The sequence below is a fragment of the Tenrec ecaudatus genome, chromosome 2 (genome assembly GCF_050624435.1).
Source record: "Tenrec ecaudatus isolate mTenEca1 chromosome 2, mTenEca1.hap1, whole genome shotgun sequence".
Classification (NCBI taxonomy): Eukaryota; Metazoa; Chordata; class Mammalia; order Afrosoricida; family Tenrecidae; genus Tenrec; species Tenrec ecaudatus.
The window spans coordinates 173,654,470-173,680,926 of NC_134531.1; the positions used below are offsets into that span (position 1 = coordinate 173,654,470).

General features: G+C 35.4%; 1 protein-coding gene across 1 annotated transcript in view; it reads left to right on the plus strand.

Moving 5' to 3' along the window:
- The window catches only part of GABRA1 (gamma-aminobutyric acid type A receptor subunit alpha1), a 68,102-nt gene continuing 41,645 nt past the window's right edge, over positions 1 to 26,457 (plus strand). The window contains exons 1-3 of the mRNA XM_075543187.1: positions 1 to 74; positions 3,320 to 3,432; positions 17,541 to 17,608. Coding sequence (XP_075399302.1) covers positions 1 to 74; positions 3,320 to 3,432; positions 17,541 to 17,608 — 255 coding nt within the window. The remainder of the gene's footprint in view (positions 75 to 3,319; positions 3,433 to 17,540; positions 17,609 to 26,457) is intronic.

Below are 26,457 nucleotides of genomic sequence, written 5' to 3' on the forward strand. Positions count from 1 at the left end.
ATGAAGAAAAGTCCGGGTCTCTCTGACTATCTTTGGGCCTGGACCCTCCTTTTGAGCACATTAACTGGAAGAAGGTGGGGGCACTTTATTTTAAATCTGCATGAGAATTTCTGTAACTTTTCATTTTTTTCCATCAGGGGGAAGACAATTGCCCTTGCCTTGTATGAATTCATGACTAAGGGAATTCAAAAAACTTAACTGCCATAAAATTTCAGCTAAGAATAAAGGAGAGTAATATGAAAAAAAATCATCTTATTTGCATGGCATGCTAGTTAGAATACACTTTAAACAAGCCTTTTATAAGAATGTGTTAAATCAACATTTAAGTTTTAAATTGAAGTTTTCACTCTTCTGTTTCAATGGAAAAAATCATGCAATTTCCTACTTTATAGAAAAGTTAATCCAATTAACGCCTATCTACATGAAAATCAAATTTCCAACAAGGATATTGATTGACAGTTCTAATGATCATAGGGTAAGTTGTCACTACACAAAAATAATAAGTTCGAAATAATATTGGTCATTTGAAAGTCACCAGGCTTTATAAATGCAGGTTTGCCACCATCATTTATATAACAAATCGTGGTAAAAATGTGAGATTTCTCTATTGAATTGTAATTATGGAGACAAGTTATAAGAAACATCTACTAATATGCTTTACCATGTTCAAATTATTTGCCAATAATCTAACTAAAAAAGATCAATGCATTAGTAAGTCTAAAATGATCAAATATGCTAGCTCCTTCTTTTTTATTTCTTATGATACTCTTGTGAGTTTCTCACACTTATTTTTTTTAAACCGAAAACTCTTCTAAAGTAAATCTTTATGAGTTAAAACAGAGAAATGGAATCAGAGGGAATGACATCTAAGGTCTTTTGAGAAGTTGTATATCTTTTTATTTTGCTGTTTTGTTTGGGAAACATTGTCTTCCAGACAGATGGGAAATGCATTATTGCCAGGTATCCTTAGTTTGACGAGTTAAATCTTCTTCACTCCATTTGAAAAATGATGTGAAGTGTTACTATTGTAATGACCTGTAGATGGAGGTAGTGCACAGGGTTTCATTATATAGTGGTTCATATGGAATCAAAATCAGGTATTATAACTGACATTTCTCCTCAAATTATATATTCATTTTAGAAGTAATTATATTGACATGGTTTTTTAATAACAAATAAATAACCTTGCTCCTTTTCCTGAGGTTCTTCTTGTGCAATTACAATTGGACATAGGCAAATAGTAATAATCACGAAAAACCTAATTAGAAAGCCACATAGCATAAAGATCATCATTCGAACTGGAAAGGCCTAATTACTGTTCTTTGGGCCAGGAAATGATTTTATATGTCGGTGGGGGGGAGGTGGGGATTTATATTTCAATGCAAACACTTTAAGAAAGCAACATTTAAAAGATACAACCAGGTACAAAGTAATTATCTGAATTTGATATATGTTCTAAAACTGTATGGATTACAGGTAAAAGTATTAGAAAAACCCCACATCCTGCAGATTAAATAAAAATCCTAATTGTGCTCTGTCATACCAAACTCCTCCTTAGATCCGTTCATTGTATATCTTTTTCCCCCACATTGAACTTAATTAGGTTTTCCTCACAACTTAAGGTGTGTTAGCATTTCTTTCCCTTCCCTATCAACATGACCTTCCAATATCCTTGAAAAATGCAGGCATAGCACTTAGTTTTGTGACAAAGAGTTTTTATAAATAATGACATTCAGAAAACTATTTCTGCTTACAGCTGTCATCTGACAATAACAACCTTGAAGACAAAAAGTTCATTGACAGTGGGATGTAAAAAAATAGCAAGATATTTAATTGTGCCCAAAGCAAAGCCCCAAACTGGAAATTTAATGCTGAATTACGAGGATACAATTTGGTTTATATAACTCGTGGATTTAATGCATTTGATATCATTGATATCTTATAATTACAACTATATTAAATTAAACTGCTATCAGAAAAAATAGTGATTGCATTTTACTGCTACTACATCAATTACTTAGGAAACCATGTTTAATTTTAAAGTGTAAATTTGATTGTATTTTTTGCTCTTGGAAAATAAATAAATTCTACTTTCAAATATTCTATTTTTATAGATGTTATATTTTTATAGCAATACTGATAGATGAAGGTTTGAAAATTATGTTGCAGTTTCTTAGTTTACACTGATATCCATTTTTTTACCCCAAATCATGACGTATCACAAATATTTCAGTGAGTGTGATCCATCCCAAGACAGAAAACACTTCTTTCAAAGGACTTTGGGGATGTCATGCTAATCATAATGTAAAATGTGATTGGGATGCTTAACGAATGCACGATATTTGAATTGTTTTATAATGTGGTTGAAGTTTAAAGACTTAGAAATGGTAAGGGTTAAACATTCTGGATTCACCTAATAAGGATTAAGTAGCTGAAACTATTATTTAAATATATGAGAATAAAAGCCCTGGTTTAGATTAAGAGGTGAGAAAACTCTGGGCTCTAATTTGAGCTCTGATCATAGACATGTGTCACCTGGACCGTCCCATAGAACCGAGCTAAAGTTTGCTAACATCTAACCCGAGCACATTGAGGGGCCTTTCCCAAGGTTTCTGCTCTTCCCAAGCCAGAACTAATAAAGAATGAGTGAATTATAGGCTAAAATTGATTATTTATAAAAATTGGTGAATAAATCCTAAGGTATATAAGCAAGTGCACATGATGTGAAGTATAATTATCTTAGGAAATCAGTCTTACCTATTTTCCTGTGTATATGTCAAAGATGAGGATCAACATGGCTACCTTCATCCACTTCATTTACATCTGTGTTGACATTTTTATACTTACTTAGGATATTTACATGGGAGATGTAGATATGGAAAGCCTTCGACTCTGTGGCATTCAAATGAAACAAAGTCAAAACTATTAATTATTGTGAAAATGTCTGTTAATATATATATTTTTATTTGAAAAGAAATTTCATGAATTTGCTATTTTCCTCCCATGAACTAACTTTCTTGTTTTCCAAAAGAAGGTATGAATTACACCATGACATGCTGAGATTTCATAAATGGAGTCAAGTCTATTCCCTGCTCTTTCATTTCCAAATTAAGAAATATAAGAATAACAAACATGTTATCTATGAAAACAAATCTGGGGAAATGATAAGGGTTAAAATATACCATATCCAACTTTATTAGAAGATATCAAACTTAGATTCAATAGACAGAAGATAGTAAATTTTAAAAATGTTTTATTGGGAGAGGCGTTTTGTTGGAAAGGTTCACTTTAGTTATCACCACTTTTTTTTCTCCTGAAGTTCTGGACAACCCTCCCTGCAGGATGAACTTAGAGACAATACTACTGTCTTCACCAGGATCCTGGACCGACTGCTAGACGGTTATGACAATCGCCTGAGACCAGGATTAGGAGGTGGGTCAAGTCAGTGTATTTTTATTTCAGAGGATACACGAAACTTTTAGTCTCAGAGCCTTATTTCCCTCCTACTGTGTAAGTAATATGAGCAGTAGCATGCAATTTGATAAATTACTTTTATTTTTAATCGATTGCTCAATGTAAAATCAATTTGCTATGGCACTTTTGCACACTTACCCCTATATAATAAAAGGCAGAGACCAATTCCTGACACTGGCATGAAATGAATGTTACGTTTATTTGAAAAGCACGATGTTTTCTGTGTAATGATTTGATTATAGAAGGAAAATGGGAGTCATACTCCCCTGTCCAGCTCACACAGCACATGCTTCAATCAGCATGGCTCTGTCCACACTGAATTCAAAAAGGATCTCTCTACTTCTATGAAAATAAATATTTTATATGAGGATATTTAATATGGATCTGTTAAATGCCACTACTCCAAGACGAAGAGCTAATGATAGATGGTATTTTGGGGGACTTTCTTTTAAATTACACATTTGAACTTACATACTAATTTAAATTTTCTTATATATAAAATAAGGTATTTATTATAATGAAGAAATTCTACTTGAGAAGAATACTGTTCTTAATTATGAAACAATTATTACAATAAGTATAATCTGTCCTAAGCATTGTACATGATTTGAATAGCAGTTGAATAAATTAAATAAACTATTGTATTTGGTTATACAAATATTAAAGTAGCCAAAACAAAATATTGATCTTAGAATAAAGTATGAAAATATATTATATTTCAAAGTCACAAGGGTATCTGTGATTCCCATCTATAACTTTTGTCCTACACTATTACATATTTAATATAACTTTTACTACTACTATAAAACAATATTAAGAAAGTCACCTAGTCTTTGCCTTGAACAGCTCAGTTTCACAAGTCTAAGAAGGTTAAGAATTCAAATTCTGGCTTCACCTCAAAGTGGAACTCTAATTTTAGAGTCGCATTTAAAAATATATGTTTTGGTTCATGCAATACCACGAGTGTGATCACAGATCCATTCTGAGGGTACTAAGTTGATACACTAGCCACAATGATTACATCAAACACAGCAATAGACGGGAAAAGAACACCTGAGGAAAGACTCTGCTCTGGTATGGCATACATGAGGATCCCAAGAGAAGGAGCCACTTCCTTCACCCCAGGCGACAGTGACAACGCAACCAATGGACGAAAGCCTGAGATGTCATGAGGTTGCTTTGTAGTGGGCTGAGGAGGGACACAAGGTCTTCGGTTGGAAACCACAAACTAGCATAAAGACAGGGTTTGCAATGCTTTAAAGGGTTATAGTCTTGGAAGCTCCCAGGGACAATTTTACCCTGTCCTGTAGTGTTGCTCTGAGTTGGCACTGAGTCAGTGGTACTGAGTTTGTAATTTTGTTATTTTTGTTTTTGTTTACCTTGTCTATGTCATAACTCAAGTATAGGTCAAAAGTCTTATTTCATATTCTTTCTCATCAATTTTGAACATGCATTTTAGGATATGTTAAGTTATTAGGAAAAATATTTTGATTCAAATAGTGGATCACAAATGGGAAGGTTTATACAGCAATAGTGATATATCAATGTAATCCCTATGTGCATCTGAAAATCTGAATTAGACCCAGGAAGATGTTTAGATTCCTAAAAATTAAAATATTTTAAAAATAACAGTTAGAAGAGGAATTTGCAAAGGGAATTCTAAGTTAAGATTATGTAATTTTTACCAATATAGACTTTGAAAAATACTGATGGAAATTTTCTGATTACTTGATTAATTCTCCTTTGGGATATCTGATATCTCTGCCTACCAAATTAACAGCATTTTATAGGATATCTGAAATCAGATATTTAACCTCTTTGTGGAATTCTGTCTACTACATGGCCCATAATAAGACCATTTCTGGGTTGTTTCTCCTTAATTTTTAGTTCATTAAAGAGATTTGTACACACATGTATACACACACATACTAGCACAAGCACTCCCTTATCAACCAGTCAAATGATTGCTTGGAGTAAAGTTACATGCCCATGAGTGTTCTTTTTTTTATTTTATAGTACATATTGCCTCTTTAATAAATGTGAATATTAATTAATTAATTAAATATCGTATACGCAAGAGAAATGTTCACTACCTCTCATTTGCACATTGAAACCATGAATTTTGACTACATCTCATATACACACTGAAACATGGGAATTTTGAAGATAGACTGAGAATAGCTTCAAAGGTAAATTTCAAGACTTTAGATAGTTGTAGAATTATTCAAAGAAGTTAAAGTGATATGTGTATTTCACAATAATTATTTTGTTGTAATCCATTTTTATGGCATGCAATGTGAGAAATAACAAAAATGTTTTTAAAAAACAGAAGTCAGTTTTTCAGATATAGGTATTGTATCTACTTTTAATTGAAACTGATATAGCATAATAATGAAATGCAGAATACAAGGAAAAATAAAAAAATGTATTTTCGCTTTTATATATTTTTTAATTCTGATTCTGTAAAATACTGATTTTGATAATCAACATTAAAACACATGAAAAATTGCCCAAATATTTTCTCTATAAATGTATAATGCTAGAATAGACTTCAATTCAAATATTATTGCTATAAGAATTTTTGAAAATGTCAATATTAGCTTAAATGTTTCTTATTTTTGAAGAGGCCTTTTGAATTTGAGCAGTGTCCTCATGCTCATGATATGTACCTATGAAGTCACTGACACTTTAAATATATTTTGAAAATGTTTCCCTAACATTACAAAGGTACACTTTAAATAATAAATACAGGTTTTATGTTTTATAATGCATGCTGCTATGAAATAAAATGCTACCACCCTGATTGCTAGCTCCTAAAAGCTAAAATCATGGAATATATTTCTCATGCAGAAATAAAAGAATTAAATTTCTTTATCAAATTTTGATCATTTTAGTAAAACATATATTTAACTAGCTCACCATTGAGAACTCTTTTGGTTTACATGAGTCATTTACATTAAGATGAAAAGATTATGTGTAGGAAAAGGGTAAATTAAAGGGGTAAATTTTTCTTCTTCACCTCATAGCCACAGGTAGAGTAAAGGAAAAGGTGCTTATCATGACACAATCTACTTTTATAAAAATAACAACCATGTGCAGAAAATATAATTTGTTCTGAATCATTAAGATGTGTGATAACCTGAGAATTCACAGTAATGAAAGAAACTCTTGTGTATGAAAATTCCTTATCTCCTGTTTTTCAGAATTCCATCCTGCATTCATGTTCAGAGACATACCCCTTGGTACGAGTAACTAAGGACATAGGGCATAGGGGATTGTCCCAGATGATGAAAATCAGTTTTCAGATATTGTTGCACATTATTTTAAAGTACTATCTTTTTAGAGTGAAGAGTAACTGACTAAATTAGCTCATTCTCTCATTAGTATTTAAATTCTTACTTTATGTGATAAATGCAAAACATGTTTGTTACTTTAGCTGAGCATGAATAAAATAGTTATTTCTGATCTCGGTGTCACACTGGACCCCAAACTAATAAAGGAGAGTGTGATTATCAGGCATTTTATAATCTTGGAACTAGATGGAAGATTAATTTTTTAAAGTAGAGCTATTAATGATATGGCTTTCCCCTTTCAGTCACCTAAACTTTATGAAGTCGCACACAATTTCACAAATTAACCTTGCAATATTTTCCAGTGTTTTCTAAGCTTTCAAACTTTATTTTGACATGAAGGAATGAGAGCCCCAGATCCCAAGCTGATTTGCTAAGCAGTTAGCCCTATTTTGCCAACTACAGAGTGTGTCTAACTAAACTATCTGCCTTTCTTTTAGGAAGGGGCTTAGTTGTTTTTGTAACTCAGATCTCTTGCAATAATTGGATTCAAGGAAGTGAAAAGATCTCATAAAGGAATCAATAATCCTAGAATGCAATATAAAGAAGATAAAGCCTGCTTTGAAATAGTAGTGCTAGACCAATTTGAGAAGAAACACTAGGTACAGGTATTTAAATAACACGTAAGTGAAATCTTAAAAACAAACAGTAACACAGGAAAGCCAATTAAATCATTAAAAACATTTGAAATATTTAGCATGGATAAATAAATACTACTTCCGCACAGCTGCTCCCTGAGAAAACTATGAGTGTGTTTGCTTATGTAAAGATTTGCAGAGTTGGAAAGCCTGCATGAGATTGTTGTGGGAAGGAATCGTCTAGAAAGCAGTTGGTGGTATGTACATTCTTACCTGCCTTCTATTAGCTTCTTCTTCACCCACCTATCTGCGTGTGCTCCATGATGAGTATGCACGCACCCCTTCTTTTCATCTTCTATACTTCCGGATAAAATCTTTATGAGGCACCCATCATCATATGCATTATTTATCAAGATTAAACTTCACTGAGCTTAGATATTACAAAAATATTTTAAGGCACTACCATTAACAAGGAAGGAGATGGTTAAAGTTTTTCTGGAATTTCCTCAATATTTGTCTCCACCAAAATTTCCTGTCTTTGATGTTACTCTGTTTGAGTTCTAATCAAATATTATTTTTTTACTTATTGTGTATTCCAAAAAATGAAAGAAAGTTTTCATAGAGTAAAATGTGCTTTACTGGGTGAGAATGAGCCTATGGACAAGATAAAGGAGTGTGTTCCAGACTGAAAACTGTCCAACATCAGCCAGGACTATCCTGTCATTGTGTCATAAGAAAGTGAAGCGCCTCTTGTATATATGGTGAGGCAAAAGCAAGGAAGGAAATGTGTCTCTAGAAGGGCACTAATTTCTTAAACGCTTGCAATCTTTCTTTAAGCTTAGTTTCATTTCTATGTTTGCAGATGATCTTGCTTATTTCCACCGCTAGTGGTTGTAACGTTATCCAAAACAAACTCACTGATATTGAGTCAGTGCTGACTCTTCATGACCCTACAGTGTGCAGAGTGCAACTGCTTCCTAGGGTTTCCAAGACTGACAATCTTTCCCGGAACAGACAACCTAATCTTCCTCCCTAGTAGCTGCTAGTTCATTCGAACCTCTGACCTTGCCATTGGCAGTCAAATACCTAACTTATAGCTCAGCCATGGATGCAAAGTAAGGGGATCATCAAATAATTTCTTCAGGATACAGGAGAAAGTTCCAATTTCTTCAGTTCATTAAACTCACAGGCAATAAAGTGAAACTTTGGGAAGAAAAAAAAATAGGAATATTATTGTGCAGTCCTGATTTGAAACTAAAAGGGGACCCTTGATTAAACAAGAGCCATTGGTGCCTCATGACATATATTCATTTTCTTCTTTCATTTGTTTCTCTTCTTCATCCATTTGACTTCTATATCGTATTTCTACTTTCTCTTCTATTCTTTTGCCCTCCTTTCCTGTCTACTTTGATTCCCTTTTTCCCTAACCGATTGAATCTTTTATATCGATGATACTTTAGGACCCCTGGTGGAGTGCGGGGTTACACAGGTACTTGGCTGCTAACTACAAGGTCAAGAAGTTCAAAACCATCTGTCTCTCCAAGGAAGGGCAAAGAGGCATTCATCTCCAGTAGATTTACATCCTTGGAAACCTTCCATATGATTCTACCCTGCCCTATAGATACGTCCAATAGTTTTTCCAGAACAATTTGACTTGATGGCAGTGAATGTGTTTTAGCCAAGAACCATTCAATGGCATTCCTCTGTCCCCTTTTAAAAGAGGCTGCAGCCCTTCGCATTCTGTCCCCTCAATGGGCAAGCTGGCATAGGTGAGTGCTTCAAATGCTTGACCAGCTTGATGAGATATTTCAATTGGTATTCCTTCCGTTCCTGGATCCTCGGTTTGGGCCACTTCTTTCCGTACAGATGGGAATTCTTCCTTTTAGTACCACTGGTTCTTCTTCCTGTGTTAACTCTTAAAATGGTTGTTGGCTAGCTCCTTTTGATACAGTGACTTGATGCGTTCTTTCCACCTTCTTGGGATGCTTCCTGCATCATTCAATATTTTAGCCACAGAATCTTTCAATATTACAATTAAGGTTTGAGGTTTATTTTTTTTAGTCCTTTCCGTTTAAGATGTACTGCGTGTGTTCTTCCCTTTTGGTTTTCTAAGGGTAGGTATTTTCACATTTCATTATAAATTCTTCTGTGCCTCCTCAAGCTGCTCATTGACATTTTCTGTTCAATTATTTTAGTTCATCATTTCTTCCATTTGCCTTAGCTACTCTGCTTTTAAGAGCAAGTTTCAGATTCCATTCTGACATGGACTTTGACCTTTTCTTTTTTTTCAGTGTTTTCAATGAACTTTTGCTACCTTCGCATATGATATGCTAGATGGTATCTCACAGCGCATCAGGTCTTCTGGCACTACTGCTAAATGCCTCAAATCTGTCTTGATATGCTCTTGAAATTTAGGCGACTTGGATTCAAGATCATATGTTGTCTCTTGTGGACTTGTTTTTATCTTCTTCATCTTCACCCTGAACTTAAATATGAGCAATCAGTATGTTCCACAGTTGACCTCTGACCTGGTTTTAGTGTTGAAAGTAGTTAGGCAGAACATAATAATGTTAAATACAAGAAGATTCTAGATCATTGTCAGCATCAAAACAACGAAAATAAATAAGCATCATTAAATTCCTTCTTGTTTGCCACACAAACTACTGGAGAAATGGTTTTAATATTATCCTTGGAAATTCTGGAAGCCTTCCTTTTGAATTTACTTTGCTGTATCTCATGATTTTAATTTAAGATATAGACTAGTACTCAGACCTGCAAAATGCAATTATTTCTGGGCATCCAAAACTCACTTGCATTTCAAGTAAAAAGAGTTGGGGAAAACCCAGGAGGAATTGTGAAAATTGGCAGAGAATACCTTTTAACCTTTCCTGACTAAGAACACCAGTCAACTCAAGAAGGTTGCTTGCCTTATGAATCCAACCTAAATACCCTAAAACATGTTCTATTATGTTTAGCACATGGTCTGTTCTCATCTTTTCATGTTTGTCTACTTAAATCAGGCCAAAACAGTCCCCAAGATGCAATGTACCCATTGAGATAATTCTAAAGGTGTAGAGGCCATATTATTATTTAAAAATTTTAGTTTATTTTTTGTGAAATTATCTTTGACTATTTTTCCTAGAGCCTTCATTTTCTATATTTGTTCTAGTACCAATGTGGAAACATTAAAAATGCCCTTTAAAGCTTATTTTTTCAGTAGGATCTAAATCTCATATTTGAAAATTATCATAGTAATACTGAGAAGAAAATCTCATTTGTAATACTTTTTTACTATAATCACCTTTAGATAAATTAAGAAAAGGGAAAAATCTAAACAAATGATGTCTCATTTCAATATTGTTATGTGACTATAATATAATAGCAAAATGATGCACTGGGCACATACCTTATCATGACTCAGAGTTATCAAAATGTTCTACAATTTTGAGCAAGGCAATAGGAGGACCATTCCACTCAATGGCTCCGAAGGTCAGTCTCCCAGTAGAAAGTATCTGTATTATAGTATCAAGAGGAAAGGAGGGAATGTATCAGTGGAAATTAAATAAATGTCTTCAGCAAAACAAAAATTACCCTCTATCCTTGAGATATGGTTTCTATTCTGGATTTGTGGACTTCAAAAGGACAGAAAGATCACATGTCAGTTAAGCACCTGGAACTTGAGTCTCTACATCACAAACAAAATTAAGGGACTATATATCAACTAGAGGCAAGTGGGCAACCAGTCTAAGGCATAATGGAATGGAAGCAGTCTTTTTAATAGGAAAGTAAGGACACAAAGCATGTATGTCTTCCAGGAAGAAGAGCAGGGAGCTGAGATATTGTCAATCTAGGAGCATGCATGGCTATAATTGAGGAATCCAGGATATTTTCAATTTCCAAAGAGAAGTATTTCAAAGTGGCACTTTGAGATACACTTCACCATCATGACTAATGTTAGTCAATGTTGTCCCCATGTAGTGACTCTTTCTGTGGATTAATGGGCACAAAGTATCTTAAAGGAAGCAATACACCTGCTTCATTAATTATGAGTTCAGAGAACTAGACCTAGTTCTCAATAGATAGCTTTTCCAGTAAAAACATGGCCAATGTCATAAAGAGCAAAATGTTTCAATAGGAATTCTTAATGAAATATCACCACAGTTCTTCACTCTACATCTTCCAATTTTATTTCTATAGTCCCTCATAGAGTCATTATGTCCATCAGTGGCCCATGTAAACCGCAAGTCTCATCACTTCATCCCATCAACCAAAGCCTTTCTGTTGCTTATCCAAACATTCAATGCTCTTTATGAGTAAGCCACTTCTTGGGAGTAAGCTTCATCTTGTACTGCTTGGCAGCATAACAAGATTGCAGATAGAGTGGGGTTTCTGTTGCCATGCACAATGTATTCATTCCTCACCTCAGTTGATTTGTTTTGGTTGTCTCTCTCCATGAAATGTCACGTCAGATTTTTATCTAATGCTTCAGGTCATAGTTCAAATATCATCTCTTGGAAAAGACAATCTTTGAAATCATTTTAATTATCTGGAAATAATCAGTCTGTTAGTTTGTGCTTGTCTATATCCATTTCTCTAACATATATGAATACATCTTCCTCCCTCCCTCTTTCATTGTGCTCAGTATATCTAATTTATTTTCCCTAGAACTTTTGGGTGAATTATAGTAGAATAGTGACATTTTTACCTGTGTTCAATTTTCTAACTGGCACAGTAGAATACACTCAGAAACACTACATTGATAAGTGAATGGAATGTCCCCCAAATACAACCTTACGTGATATTTACTCCTTCTATGTGCTTGGGTGGTAATATATTATTTCTTTATTCAAAATAAGAAAATATATTTTGATGGAAATCACATAACTGTTCTTGAATTAAATCAGATTTAAATCTGAGGTTTTGACTCTGAATTCAATGTGTTTACTACTTCCTATGTCAGAATGACTTTCACATTCCTGCCTTAAGCACTAATCATCTTTTTTGTAATATCACTTAGAACATCTGTTATTGAATTAATTTTCAGCAGCTTATGAAATTTCAAGTAAAGAAAATTCTACTACTATTTTTCTGTTATATTGTACATAATATAGTATAAATATATGAGTATACTTACACACCATTTAAATATAACTAATTTAATATAATTGTCAATTCATTTCTCTCTATATACTACTGAATGGTAACAATAATCATCAGCATACTTCTATTTCATTTTATATAATTATATTTTAAATTTTACTTTTGAAATCTATGTATATTTATACTAATTTTAAAGATTATATCATCATATTTTTGCATTGGATGTGGTAGCACTTTGATGAAGAAAATATTTGGTTAGAGAAATTATTTGATAATCCTGTATTTTTTAACAAGTAACACACACTTACTATGTTAGTTTTCCATTTGCTCCCCACACCTATCCCTTTGAGGTATTTTTTAAAACATGCTTTGTTAATAGCAGAAATATGCAAGAGATAAATGATGTAGAAGTGCCTATGAAAACTCTTCTGAGATGTAAGGACTCATTGGCAAACAAGTGTAGAAGGTGTGTGTTCTATTTGTATAAAAACATTTCTTCCTTCGAACTTTGTTAGTTAACTTAATTTCCATTTTCAAACCAGTTTCCACTTATATAACAGGTTCGCTCATGTTTAGCTTTGGCTACATGCATAAGTATTTATACACATACACATACACATACTAACGATCATGAACATGGCCCATAACTATGCAATGTTTTATTGTGTTGTACATAAGGTTGATAGAAGTTGGAGCGGACTCATATCACACACCACCAGGGGAAATCTTGCTGAGCTTTAGTGAAAGATAGTCTGGTGATCATAAGAGCCTGTTCTTTGTCACTGAAATTGTATTCTCCTAAAAAAGGGTATATTAAATATATCTTTACACAGAAAACATTAAAGAACTACATGAAGATGTTAATGTTAAACTTATGAGAATGTGGAATTCTAGGAACTTTTTACTTTCATAATTTTCTGCATTTCCAAATTAGCACCCAAAAGATGTACTTTATTTTTATTCAAACATCATATTATATTTTATTATTTCTTAACATTTATTGTTATATATTATTTTCAAGCTGACTCAATTATAAAATGATTTGGAGTTTTCTAAAATGTGTTGTACAGATTAAAGAGTGAGCAGATGTATCTAAAAGATGATTTCTTAGCGGCCTTAGCATCACGAAGGAGTTCTGGTGGCAGAATGGTTATAAGTTACGATGCTTAAAGACCACAGTTTTAAACCACGAGCCACTCGAAGAGAGCTAGATGGGGTTTTCCACTCCCATAGAGTCACCCTCTTGGATGTTCACGGGGAAGTTCTCCCCTGTCCTTAGGGTTACTTTCAGTCCGTATTGACTCAATGACAATGAGTATAGGTTTTTTTGTCTTGTTTTGTATCATGCCTGCTCCACAGAGGTACACACACTCACTAACCATTGATGACAGTTCAAAGATAATTTGGGGACGAATGGCAAAGGAAATTGTAGAATGCAATTGTTCTCATTGTGTCATTCTTCTTGCTCCTCCAGCTCCATAAAACGTCCAGAATTCCAGTACACTGTGCTCCTTCATCTTCTCCTTCTTATGTAATTACTCACTACTCCCATTTAGTGGTTGCGTGGTCACTGCCAATCCCAATCAGCAAATTTTGATGTTGGAACTTGAGAATTGTGCTACTTTAAATCTGGTTATGTGAATATGTTTGAGACGAGAAAGTGCATAAACAAAAAAACAGAACTCCAGAGGTCAGATAGATGTCGTGCAAGAACCTCATTTGCAGGACGCATGAGCTGAGGCTTTTGGTTAGAGCACTTGACCTACATTTCAATGGTCACTTTTAGGAAATCTAAAATCTTAAAAAAGTGATGAGTGGAAAATTAAAATACAGAAAATGAACAGGTTTCTAAATGAAATTATTTAGAAACAAGGGGAGATATAAGATTATTGTATTTACAGGCATTTTTTAAAGAATTGTTGTCCATGCATGCCTAATTTCTGTATGGCTCAATGACAAGTATCTGTGAAAGTGAGCGTGCTCTTCACCCCAGTTTGTGTTCTGTTTGATAGATGCAGTACTATGTACCCATGCACTGTTAGGTCTGTTTGATTTGCTACTCATATAGTATTGCTGTCTTCTAACAATCTGAAAGAGTGGAGGGAAATTTAGCAAACAAAATGTTTTGCATAATTTTATCATGCTGGGTTGCACCTAAAACTTCTTGGGAGCCAAATAAATTCAGCAAATTCAGATATTGGGGAGTTGGCTTGAAGTATAGAATGTATGCTCTCTGTACATTCAAGAACTATATAATTATAACAAGGAAGTCTGGGAGAGAAACCTCAGGCTGTCAAACACATGTGTGTAAGCAGACAGATATTAGCATATAGTCTGTAAGTAAGCGTACAGTAAAGTCTGTTCCTGCTGCAAAAAGAAATATTATAGTAATCATACAATTTGGTTCCATTTGTTTCTTAAACTATTCTCCATAAAATTGATTCTTACAACGTCAAGTGGATTATAGTTCAAGCTCACAAACAAAGTGAGTCAATCTATTGGCAAAGAAAGAAATCAATAGGTGTTTCTGGCTAGGTAGAAAGTAAATTTGGATATGAATTATTTAAGAACTATTTTAAGTATAGTTTAATGACTATTAATTGCAATAACAAATAGATAAATAATAAAAATATAAAACAATAAAATTATGCACAAGAAGGATCTTCAAAAAGCATATCAGGATAAAGATGATCTTTGAATTCCATTCTTTCAAGAATTTTATTATGGCTTCTTATATGTAACATAATATGTAATATCTAAGCTCATGTTATCAAGTTGATTACAACTCATTGCCCATATAAGACAAAGTAGAACTATCTTATAGGCTTTATAAAACTGTAAATTGAAATATAAAATGACTGCTACATCTTTCTTCTATGAAGCAACTACTGGGTTCAAATCTCCAACTTTCAAGTTAGCAACTGAGCGCTCAACTGCTTAGCTATCAAGGATCCTTTCAAAGGAAGGGGAAAACCAAAGTTTAACCAAAGCCACTGCCTTCAAGCTAATTCCAACTAATTATGATCCTCCCATAAGGCTGAGTAAAACTTCTCCTTATGGCTTCTGAAACGGAAAGTTTTTATAGGAATAGCCAGCCTCATCTTTACCCCTTGGATTGGCTGGTATATTTGAATTATTGACTTTGAGGTTCGCAAGTTAACACTTATTTCATTGAACCACTACAGGTCCTTCAAGATAATATATGTTATATCTTATTATATAAGACATTATTCTTAATAAGGGGCATGTCAGGAACATGCAAGAATTAATGGTTAGAAACTAATCAATATCTCTTAGCCTTTGTCTTTTTAGTTTTTTTTCATGCAAATACATACATATCATATAATATCAATGAAAACTCAAGTGATTATTCTTTTGCTTGATCCATAAAGGGCAATTATTAAAGCAAAAGGTAAAATATGATCTCAATAGTGAGATAAATTCTGACTGCTGTAAGTAGATAATTATTGTTTTCACTGAAAAGCATTCCTGAAATTCCAATAAATGTGAGCTGTTGATAGAATCTTAATAAAGAACAGAAGTACTGGCTAAGAAATATATATATGCATGTGTGTGTACCTATATATAAATTTACATATATGTATGAAGAAAGATATAAAATGTTGAGAGGTGTTATGATTCTATATATATTATGTTATGGTTCTATATATATTCTATATATATTATGTTATGATTCTATATATATATATATACACTATAAGCTGATGGGTGAAAACAGGGACACTATTATAGTAGAATGGTTTCCATAAGACTGCTGGGACTTATTACTTATAACTGTGCCTCTCAAGTCATTCTCAATTGGCATGATAAAGTCCAGCTTGGAAGTGATTTCTACAAACACAATTCTAAAGAGTAAACTCTGTGGGATTCTACAGCACAAGGTTTGTGTACATTTTAGTACCTATGAAATATAGGGGGGGGGGAAATTGAAGCAAATCAATTGGATAAGTTAGATAAGTGTATATTTGAAGTACACATTATGTGAAGTATAAAGCATAGCTCCCTGATGGAAATTTATATAGAAAATATTAACTATATACAAATGAATTGCTCTGGACTAAAGACTAGTTCTTGATTTCCAAAGAAATCTTTATTACATGCATTAGTTCACTTCATTAATATTCTGTGTTGGAGATACATATGAATGTTCTGGTAAAGGAAAAAGATGCCTAAAGTATTGGATTATTATTTCTCAGAGATAATGGTGAAAATTACAAAGTAATCTTTCCTACTCTGACCTCTCAACAAATTGTTTCCTTTTCGGGAAAAATAACCTTTTTCTATTTCTTGGTGAGTGCCTGTCTTTCTCTGAAAATGCCTCTATTGAGTTATCACAGAATGACAATAAATATGCTTTATTGGTTGAAATATGTGCCATTAGAGGGCAATATGATAAAATCACATTGAACTTAAAGTGGAATCTATTTAATGAACTCTTTCTCTGCTGTGATAGGCAATCCCCATCTTTAAAATTGAAGAGCCTTACATAAGTCAGATTGTCATATTTTGTTCAGATCATAATTAGGATAATTCAGTTAGGATTCAGTGCAATAAATCAATCATTTATGAAATGTACCATTGAATCAATCAAGACTTAATAATGCTTAATAAAGTATCTTATGCACTTTCCAAGAGCAACCTCAGTACCTGGAGGAGCTAGCTGGCTGTGTGAGATTCTTTTATATAACCTATATGCGATCATATTTTGATTACCATGTGAGACAATTTAGTATCATTTAAGAAATTGTGTCCATTTGAAGAATTCATTAGCAGAAGCTGGCTTCTCCATAAAGACTCTTCCTCCCAAAGTGGTATATTTAGGCTCCTTTCTCTGAGGAAGATATTAGCTGTGAAATTTCATGCGTAAGCAGTAAATTATCAGGACTACACAGCGGACCAATTTTAGAAATAGCTAATCAAAGACAATAAATTTCCCATTTGTGTCAGAGTATGTGGCAGTCCGATCTAGTAAGTGCTGTGGATAGACACTCACTGTCCCTATTTCCTGCTTCATCAGAGCGTGTAACCGAAGTGAAGACTGACATCTTCGTCACCAGTTTTGGACCAGTTTCAGACCACGATATGGTAAGTGACACCGTGTCTTTGGACTTCTTGAGGTGATTATTTTAAGCTTAATTTTCAAAAGAAAAATACAATAACTATTTAGTTAGCATCCTTATATACGTTGGACATGCATTTGTGCCAGTGTGTATATATAATATGTAATACACACTACATCGAGTCCCACCTCTCAAGCTCTATACCATCAAATCAGTTTCACTACAGGATAGAGAAGAACTGTGCCACAGTGTCTCCAAATCGGTGAAGCATTATAGAAACAGACCGCTAGTTCCTTCTACAGACCGACCTTTCAGGCGGCACCCGGCCTCTTAACCACGGTGCAACCAGGATTCCTCAGCGGATCTATATCATAGAAAAGCACCCGTGTAATCTCAGGTCACGTCTCTCCTGGTAATTATCAGCCACAGCAGCCATCTTTTTCTCTATCCTTGGAAATGATTGTGTTGCCTTTGATTGATCTTGTACTACACAATCAATAGTACAAGACTTTTTTCATTTTTGTCACTTTGTCATTAACATGAGGAGGTCATTTTAACGCAAGCATGCCCAGACAGCCAGCGTTGTTCTCTGAAAGTCACAGGCATGATCATTTCTGAAGAACTAAAATGGGAAATTGAGGATAAAAGCTTAGTACATACTTGACCAGATTTAGATCAAAAATGGTTAAACTATATTGACAAACGTTCAGCTTTACTGCTAAAATATCACTTAAGAGACTGAATACCTTTTCATTCTTTTCTCAAGCCATCCATGCTAAAATAAATGTCTCTTTAATCTGGGGGGCGTTGGTGAATCCATAAGGTGGTGAAAATAGTATATCAGTTTTAAAGCCAATAACAGCAAAGTTTCTATGAAAGGAAAACGTCATCAAAAGGTCATGAACATAAGTTTTTAAGAATATTTCAAAATACATTGATGCAGTATATTTTGCAATGCTCTTTGTGTTGGCATCATCTGAAAGCCAATGTCCTCTGATCTCACAGAAGCTCAGGGTGATTCTGAGTAATCTGACAAGCACCAGTGTAGGCCAGCCATGCCTAAAAGGTGCCTGTTTGCGGTAACAAACTCACCTTGCGTGTGTAAAACTCTGACCGTCAAGCTTTGGTAAGAAAACCTGTTTTTAGCCATCAAGTATCTTTTCAATAATATTTGTTCAAAATCATTTTTCTTCCCCAATATCTGCTAATATTCTGTCAGGCTCATGATCTCTGGATCAAACCTTGTGAAATTATAGCTGAAGGTATTATTAATCCAAAGTCAGGTTATAATACTTACCTGTTATGCAAATCAGTTAGCAGAGTATACACGAGACAGCAGAATGGTATGTAAGAATATAAGTTCCTGAAGCAGGAAGCCTGAGATGATCAATCATCTGAGGCCCTTGGTATCTCCTCAGGAAATGTAATTGGTATATAGTATCTCCATACATATGCTTCTTCCTGTGTAACGTAAACGTGATAACAATAATATCTTATGAGGTTATTTCAGGGATTGAGTTAATATATGCAAATTACTTTTTTTAAAACAAGCCAGTTATCCCTGTGGTAACTTTTCTGACACCTCCTGCTTAAAACCCAAAAGGTCAGAAGGATCATGAGGCCCTGCTTTCACAGTCTGTATTTGTACTGAAAATCAAGATCAAGCGAGCTTTTGCCCTTCTGCTCCACGGGAGGTTTCTGTCCTCCCTGAGCTCGCCTTAGCAAATCACTTAAAACAGTTCCTATTCTTGACATATAAATAGCAAATGACCAAGGTTAATCACTATGACTAGCCATGGGACACAAATATAAATTTCAATCATATCTGTGGATTTATTACTCTGGCAATTAATTTAGTCATACGGGGCATTATTGGAATATTGTGAAATATAATTTCTTTAACTAAATTGTTCGTATTTCATTGTGATGTTTTCCTTGTAAAAACTCTTGCATTCATTATTCACTCCTCATCCCCCCATTTAGAAACTTTATATTATGATTTAGATGAAAGTTTACCCAGCAGATCATCAGTTTTACACCCGAGAACTTATACCTATTTTCTTTCCACTCATTCATTTCAATCCTCGCAATGACCTACCTTTATTTTACCTCCTTGAAGTGCTTCCTGTTTCCACTTCTCCTTATTACCTAACCCACTGTCCTTAGATAAATATTGCCCTTTGATCTTTACAAAACTGATTCATTGAACTGATTCGAGCTCAGTTGCATACCTATATCGTTACTTAGAACCATAGTCATATGGGTCACAACAATCTCTAGCTGAACAATATTTTTCTCCCACTTTATCCAGAACTTTCTAGGGTAATTCTTTACAGAGCAGTGTGTAGGCGTAGCAAGACACCATGTAGTTCTGGTGTGAAAGTTGTGGAGCCTGATGTTTGCATGGTCGATTAGTCCAGTGAATTAATGGTTTGTATGCATCTTTCAATTGTCATCACCATCCTATCCTTGAGACCGTGAGAGACCAGTAGTTGTATCTTGCTGGGGTCCTAAATATGTTTTAGACCCTAGTTGTTACTGACAAAAGTGCAAGGTAGGGCATTGGCATTGTGAAGTGTTAAGCCGAGGGATTTGGTCTTGAGCCCTCATACCCAGCGACTCATTCCTCCAGGCATTTGGTTAATATTGTTTTCATAACATTGTCCCCTGCATGAGCCATCACATTTATGGATGTATTTGCATCAAAAGTAAATATTCATATACAAACAATCTCTGTGTCAAAACTATATGTTCTTGACAATATTCCCACTCTCTTCTCCAAATTTGTTCGGCTTCAATATTTCAGAACCGACTTGAAAGCAGTGAGCTTGTTTCTTTGGTTCACTCAGAGATCACCACTATGGCAGGACAGTGTATGTAACGGTATTCGCCTCTCTTGCCTTTTAACTCTTGCAAGGCTTCCAGAATCTTTTCTCAACTCCATCATATCTTTGTCCCTGAAAGTGTAGTTGTTATGCACTGGGCAACAGTCTGCAAGGAGAGCAGTCTGAAACTGCCAGCAGCTCCGAGGGAGAAAGACTGGGTTTTCTACTCCTGTAAACAGTTCCAGTCTCCGAAACCCATAGAGACTTGCTATGTCAGCATGGACTTGATGGCAATGAGTTATTTCTAGGGTTTCCTTATAGATCACCCCTATTGTAGCACTGTACACAGCAGTGTTTGCCTCTCTTGTCTTTTAAGTGTGTTGAGCCTTCAAGTATCTTTGAGGCCTCCGTCATATCTCTTCCAACCTCCATAATGTTACATACTGCCTTCCTCTTCACCCAAGCTAGCAGGTGTGTCTGCCGTCTCTTCTATCAATTTTAGAAATAGCTAGTGTCTTACCTCCATTCTTCTCTAACTGCTGGTTATCATTGAAGGCTGCCTCTTGACTTCTTACACTATCAGTATCCTACATGTCTGATCTTTATGATTGATTTTTCACTAAGCAGAAAGTTCTTCAAGTTAAACCATGTTATTAGATGCTATTCAGATTCATTCTTATTCCTTATTGTTACTTAGTAATATTTTATTGCATGTATGTTTCAATATTTATTACTTTGCTCTTCACTGAAGGACATTTAAGTTTCCATTATTTTGCTATTGTAAATAGTGCTGCATAGAACACTGGTATGGGAGCATCTATTCTGCCAGGGCTCTCATTTCTTTGCCCACATTCAAAATTTTTTAAAATTATTTTTAATTATTTTATTAGGGGATCATACAACTCTTATCACAGCCCATACATACATCAACTGTGTAAAGCACATTTGTACATTCATTGCCTTTGTCATTCTTAAAACATTTGCTCTCCACTTAAGCCCCTGGCATCAGCTCCTCATGTTTATCCCATCCTCCCTGATTCCCCCTCCCTCATGAACCCTTGATAATTTATAAATTATTATTTTGTCGTATCTTTCACTCTCTGATGTCTCCCTTTACCCACTTTTTTCTTGTCTATCCCCCAGGGAGGAGGTCACAGGTAGATCTCTATAATCGGTTCCCCCTTTCCAACCCACCCTCCCTCCACCCTCCCAGCATCACTCTCACCACTGGTCCTGAAGGAATCATCCACCCTGGAATCCCTGTGTTTCTAGTTCCTCTCTGTACCAGTATACATCCTCTGGTCTAGCCAGATTTGTAAGGTAGAATTGCAATCATGATAATGGGTGGGAGGAAGCATTTAGAAACTAGAGAAAAGTTGTGTGTTTCATCGTTGCTACATCACACCCTGACTGGCTAGTCTCCTCCCTGAGATCCTTCTGTAAGGGGATGACCAGTGGCCTACAAATGGGCTTTGGGTCTCCACTCTGCACTTCCCCGCTCATTCACAATAATATGATTTTTTATTCTGATGATGCCTGATACCTGATCCCTTCGGCACCTCGTGATCTCACAGGGTGGTGTGCTTCTTCCATGTGGGCTTTGTTGCTTCTGAGCTAGATGGTTGCTTGTTTACCTTAAGACTTTAAAATCTCAGATGCTGTATCTTTTGATTGCCGGGCACCATCAACTTTCTTCACCACATTTGCTTATTCACCTGCTTTGTCTTCGGTGGATGTATCGGGAAGGTGAGCATCATGGAATGCAGAGCTCTCATTTCTTGAGGATATATGCCAAACAGAAGTATTTGCGTTCCAACTTTTGTGAGGAAGTGCCATGCCACTTTTCATTGTCATTTCACCACTTCCCAGTCCCACGAGCACTGAATAAGGCCTCTACCTTCTCCTCCATATTATCACTTTTCTACTTAAGACATTTTATTAGCTCCCAGTGAAGTTTATCACTTTGGCTTATCCTGAATACATTTAAAAAACAATAGCTACACTTTCTCACTCATTTTACCATCATTTGCTAAGTAGAACTAGCAGTGTACTTTGGGGCTCCGAGGACTGGCTCTAGCAGTCAGGTTGTCTGAGTTCAAGATTATTAACAGACCAAAAATGTGACCTTGAGCAAATCATTTAAAAATGTTAGACTCAACATCTGTAATTTTTTTTAGCTACCCTCAGAAGAGCATGAGTTGATGTACTGTGTCTGTCAGGAGTGGTCAGTGAACAATAGCTATTGTTATTTTTGCTTGCACTCACTGCCAGCGAGTGAACTTTGACTCAGAGGACAGTAGAACCATCCCATGAGTTTCTGAGATTGAAACTCTGTATGGGAGTAAAAAGCCTCATCCTTGTTTTTTTCCTGGACCTCCTGATGGGTTTGAACTGCTGAACTTGCAGTTAGCAGCCAAACTAGTTCAGATTAATCATGTGCTATGTCCTGTCTTGGAATCAATATACGCACTTCGATTTTGTTCACACCGTTTTATGAGTAGCTAATCCAGACAACACACCATTCCTTAGTTCAATCATATAAAGTGCTATGATTTTTGATATACAATTACTAATGCCTATGCAATATGCATGGAGTGGATTTTAACCTATATAGTTTCGGTTCACCTAGCTCCCATGTAACAAATTGGAGCTTTCCTGGCTGTAATCTTTACAGAAGTGCTTCTTTGAGGTTTTCAGTCACAGAGTAGCTGGGTATTTTCAAACCACCAACTTTTTGGTTAGCAACTGAGTGCTTGGCTGTTTGTGTCACCAAAGCTTTTTGATTAGTCCTGTGCTTATCATGACTTGGTGATATATGATCTTGGCTCAAAGACTAGATAAGAAGGGGGGACAAAGTGTAGAACAGTGCGAGGGAGCAAGACTCCCCGTTGTCTGAAACTTCTGAACTGGTTATGTTGTTAAACTGTTCTGTCAATGGATCCAATTAGCCTTAGATATGCAACTGACTTTTTAAAACAGCTAGTGGAAATTATTTCTGACCACCTTGCTATAGAAGATAAATCATGTAAGTCACATTGTGATAGAATTCTGCACAGGAAAAACAACGTGACTTGGAGAAAATCAGGTTAGGAGCAGAATGATAAAACTGCTTTTTCATAATAGGAAAAGCTTTGTAGTTTATTAAGAGAGCTAATAAAATATCTAATTAATAATTATAGCCATAATAACATTAAAATTACCGAAGGCTTACATTATGGCAGACAGACAACATGCTCACGGCCTGATGGGTCATATTTCTTCTTATCCTCATGCCAAAACTTTTAGCTCAGCACTATTATTATGCACATTTCCAGAGGAGGAATATGACCTAGCTAGCTATGTGTAGTGATTTGAACCCAGTCCATTCAGCCCTAGAGACACCCTACCTCCCAAGGCATCTGACTTCTTCTAGAATAGAAAACAGAATTAGGACAACTGCTTCACTTGATTTTAAAAACCATTAATTTGCAATCAAACAGCCCATTCCCAGGGCCCTAGGTTCTGACCGAAATAGCCAAGCAACACCTTCATAGAACTCTCTTTCCCACAGAGGCTGAAATGCATTAAGTTGAAGCACACACGGATGGTATTAAACGGTGCAAGCAGTAACACTTCCACACAATACTTTTTTTAAATGTAAAGGGTATTTTTGTCAGTCTTGCAAGTACAGTTCATATTCTCCGGGGATGTTCTTTGTTGAGCAGGGTAGCACAAGATCAGTAGGGCTTGGAACAGTGGGGCTGGAGCAGTTCTTCGGCAGAGAGTCCTCCTTGCTCGTCCTTTTCCACATTCATTTGTTGTTTGCCTTGCTTGTTCCCAGCTTCTCACTTCCCTGGGATTTTTTTCCCTACCACTTTTCCAAGGAAATAACACTTTTTTCATTCTCAACTACATAAGAAGTCTCACATAAACGTATGTTGATTTTTTTAAGTGTACCAAGGCAATTTACTTCTAACATTTACCGAGAGTGTTCTACGTGCTAGGCATTTTTAAAACCCGTTCGTGTGTGGTAACTAATTACTTCCCACATTAGTTGGGTGAAGTATTAGGAAATGAGCTCACAGAGGGCAAGGAACTTCGGGCTATTCCTCTCACAGATTGATGTCGCAGTTATAGCTAGTGGGTTTAGAATTTGTATTCATAATCACCGTGTCCTACCTCACTTTCTTGTTCAACTTCCTGAAGAAGTTCATCTAGATGTCCATCGTGTCGAATACATTTTTACCGTAGAAGCAACGTCATGTTAGATAAGTAGGTACTGGCAGCAATCGGCTATTTCCATGACAATTATGCGGAAGACAGTTTGCAGCAAACTAGAGACCAAATGTTTGTACTGTTGATTAGTCAGGATTTGATCATCATCAACTGCTATTATTTGCTTACTCAGTTTTCATTTTGAATTCTACCAACTGAGAGTATGAAAAATAAATGGTTTTCCCATCAGTTTTGCTTGGTTTTGTTTGGGTGTCTCTGCATTAGTGTGTACTTGACCAGACAGTACTTGAAAGGAATGTTTTCAATAGATTTTGTAATCTCATAGAATTCATTTCACATGTGATAAGCAATCAACACATGCAGTTTAATGCGTGGACTGATTTCCATTGGAATATATTATGCCCAAGATATGATATACAGTATGTTTTAAGTTTTTATTTAAAATTATTATACCACAAAATTTCCTTACAGCAAACAAAGAAGTGTACATTATTAGATTCATGAGAACTTGATCAATTTGTATATTGTTGAAACATTCATTTATAATTAGGTGGCTATTTGCTCTTTTCTTGACCACCTTAAAGATGACTGACTAGAAATCAAAGTGGATAAGTGATGAATCATTCACATGCCATTTTATATTATATTCTTACCTATCAAGCTTCTCCATTAGCCCTGAAGGAAGACCTGCTTAGGGAATGGCTTGGTGCTTCATTTGGAGGGAGGAGAATATAGCTATCTGTCTTCCCAAGGATGAGTCCTATGAGACTGAGGACAGATAAATCCCATCCTCCAACGTTTTTATCCTAAAACCAAGTATCCCTTTGATGACACTCTGCTTTCTCTGCTGGGCTCAGTAACTCATTACAGTGGTCACACAACTCCCAGACAATACTCATGACTATGAAAGTTTAATAGTGAATCTCACAAGTCACAAGTTATTTTCAGAAATGTTAAGGGTGTAGTTTGTTCATCTGCAATGTTTCTTTTCAGCCAGTGCCAGTAAGCCCATATGTCTCTGGTCCTGAGTCTGTCAACCACATGGCTACTTGGTCTCTGCCAATATCTTGAAAATGTTATAAAGTTCCTTTAGTTCTGATAAATAACCAAAGGGCCCAATTCTCTGCAAACCAGCCGCCTTTGAAAGCCCTCTTTACTCATTCTGTGTTCCAGGAAGACCATTACTCTGTCTCATGAACTCTGTGACATAGTCAGTGTATCCGCATGGATTTTTGGATGTACGCCTCTCCAAGCTCTTCTTTCTCAATGGCTCTGGGACATTTCCTTCCTGATTCTAAGATAATTCACCCTACATCTTCCAAATCGCAAAACTGAACAATTTCCGCAATAGAATTCCCATACTCAATGTTCCTGATCCTCCCTAGTCATTTCAAGAGCTATTTTAATGAACAAAGTTATATGTGATGGTCTATCTATCTGTCTACAAGGAGACCAGTCAATACAACTATTAGTCAAATATATGCACCAACCACTAAAGCTCAAACCAAAAACAAAATTATCTGTTATCAACTCAATGCTAACTCATAGTGATCCACCGGGGGGTTTCCAAGACTGTAACTATAGCAGTAAAAAACCCAGTCTTTCTCCCAAGGAGCTCCTGGTGGTATTGAACTGTCAACCATCTGAATAGCAGCCCAATGCACTGGCAGGACTCCTATGGCTAACACTAGTGGTATAGAAATGGAACAATTCTGCCAACCCCTTCAGGCTGAAATTGATCAAACATTCAATCCAGGTGGATTAATAATTAATGGTGACTGAAGCGTGAAAGTTGGGAAGAAAGAAAAAGGATTAATTGTTGGAAAATATGATC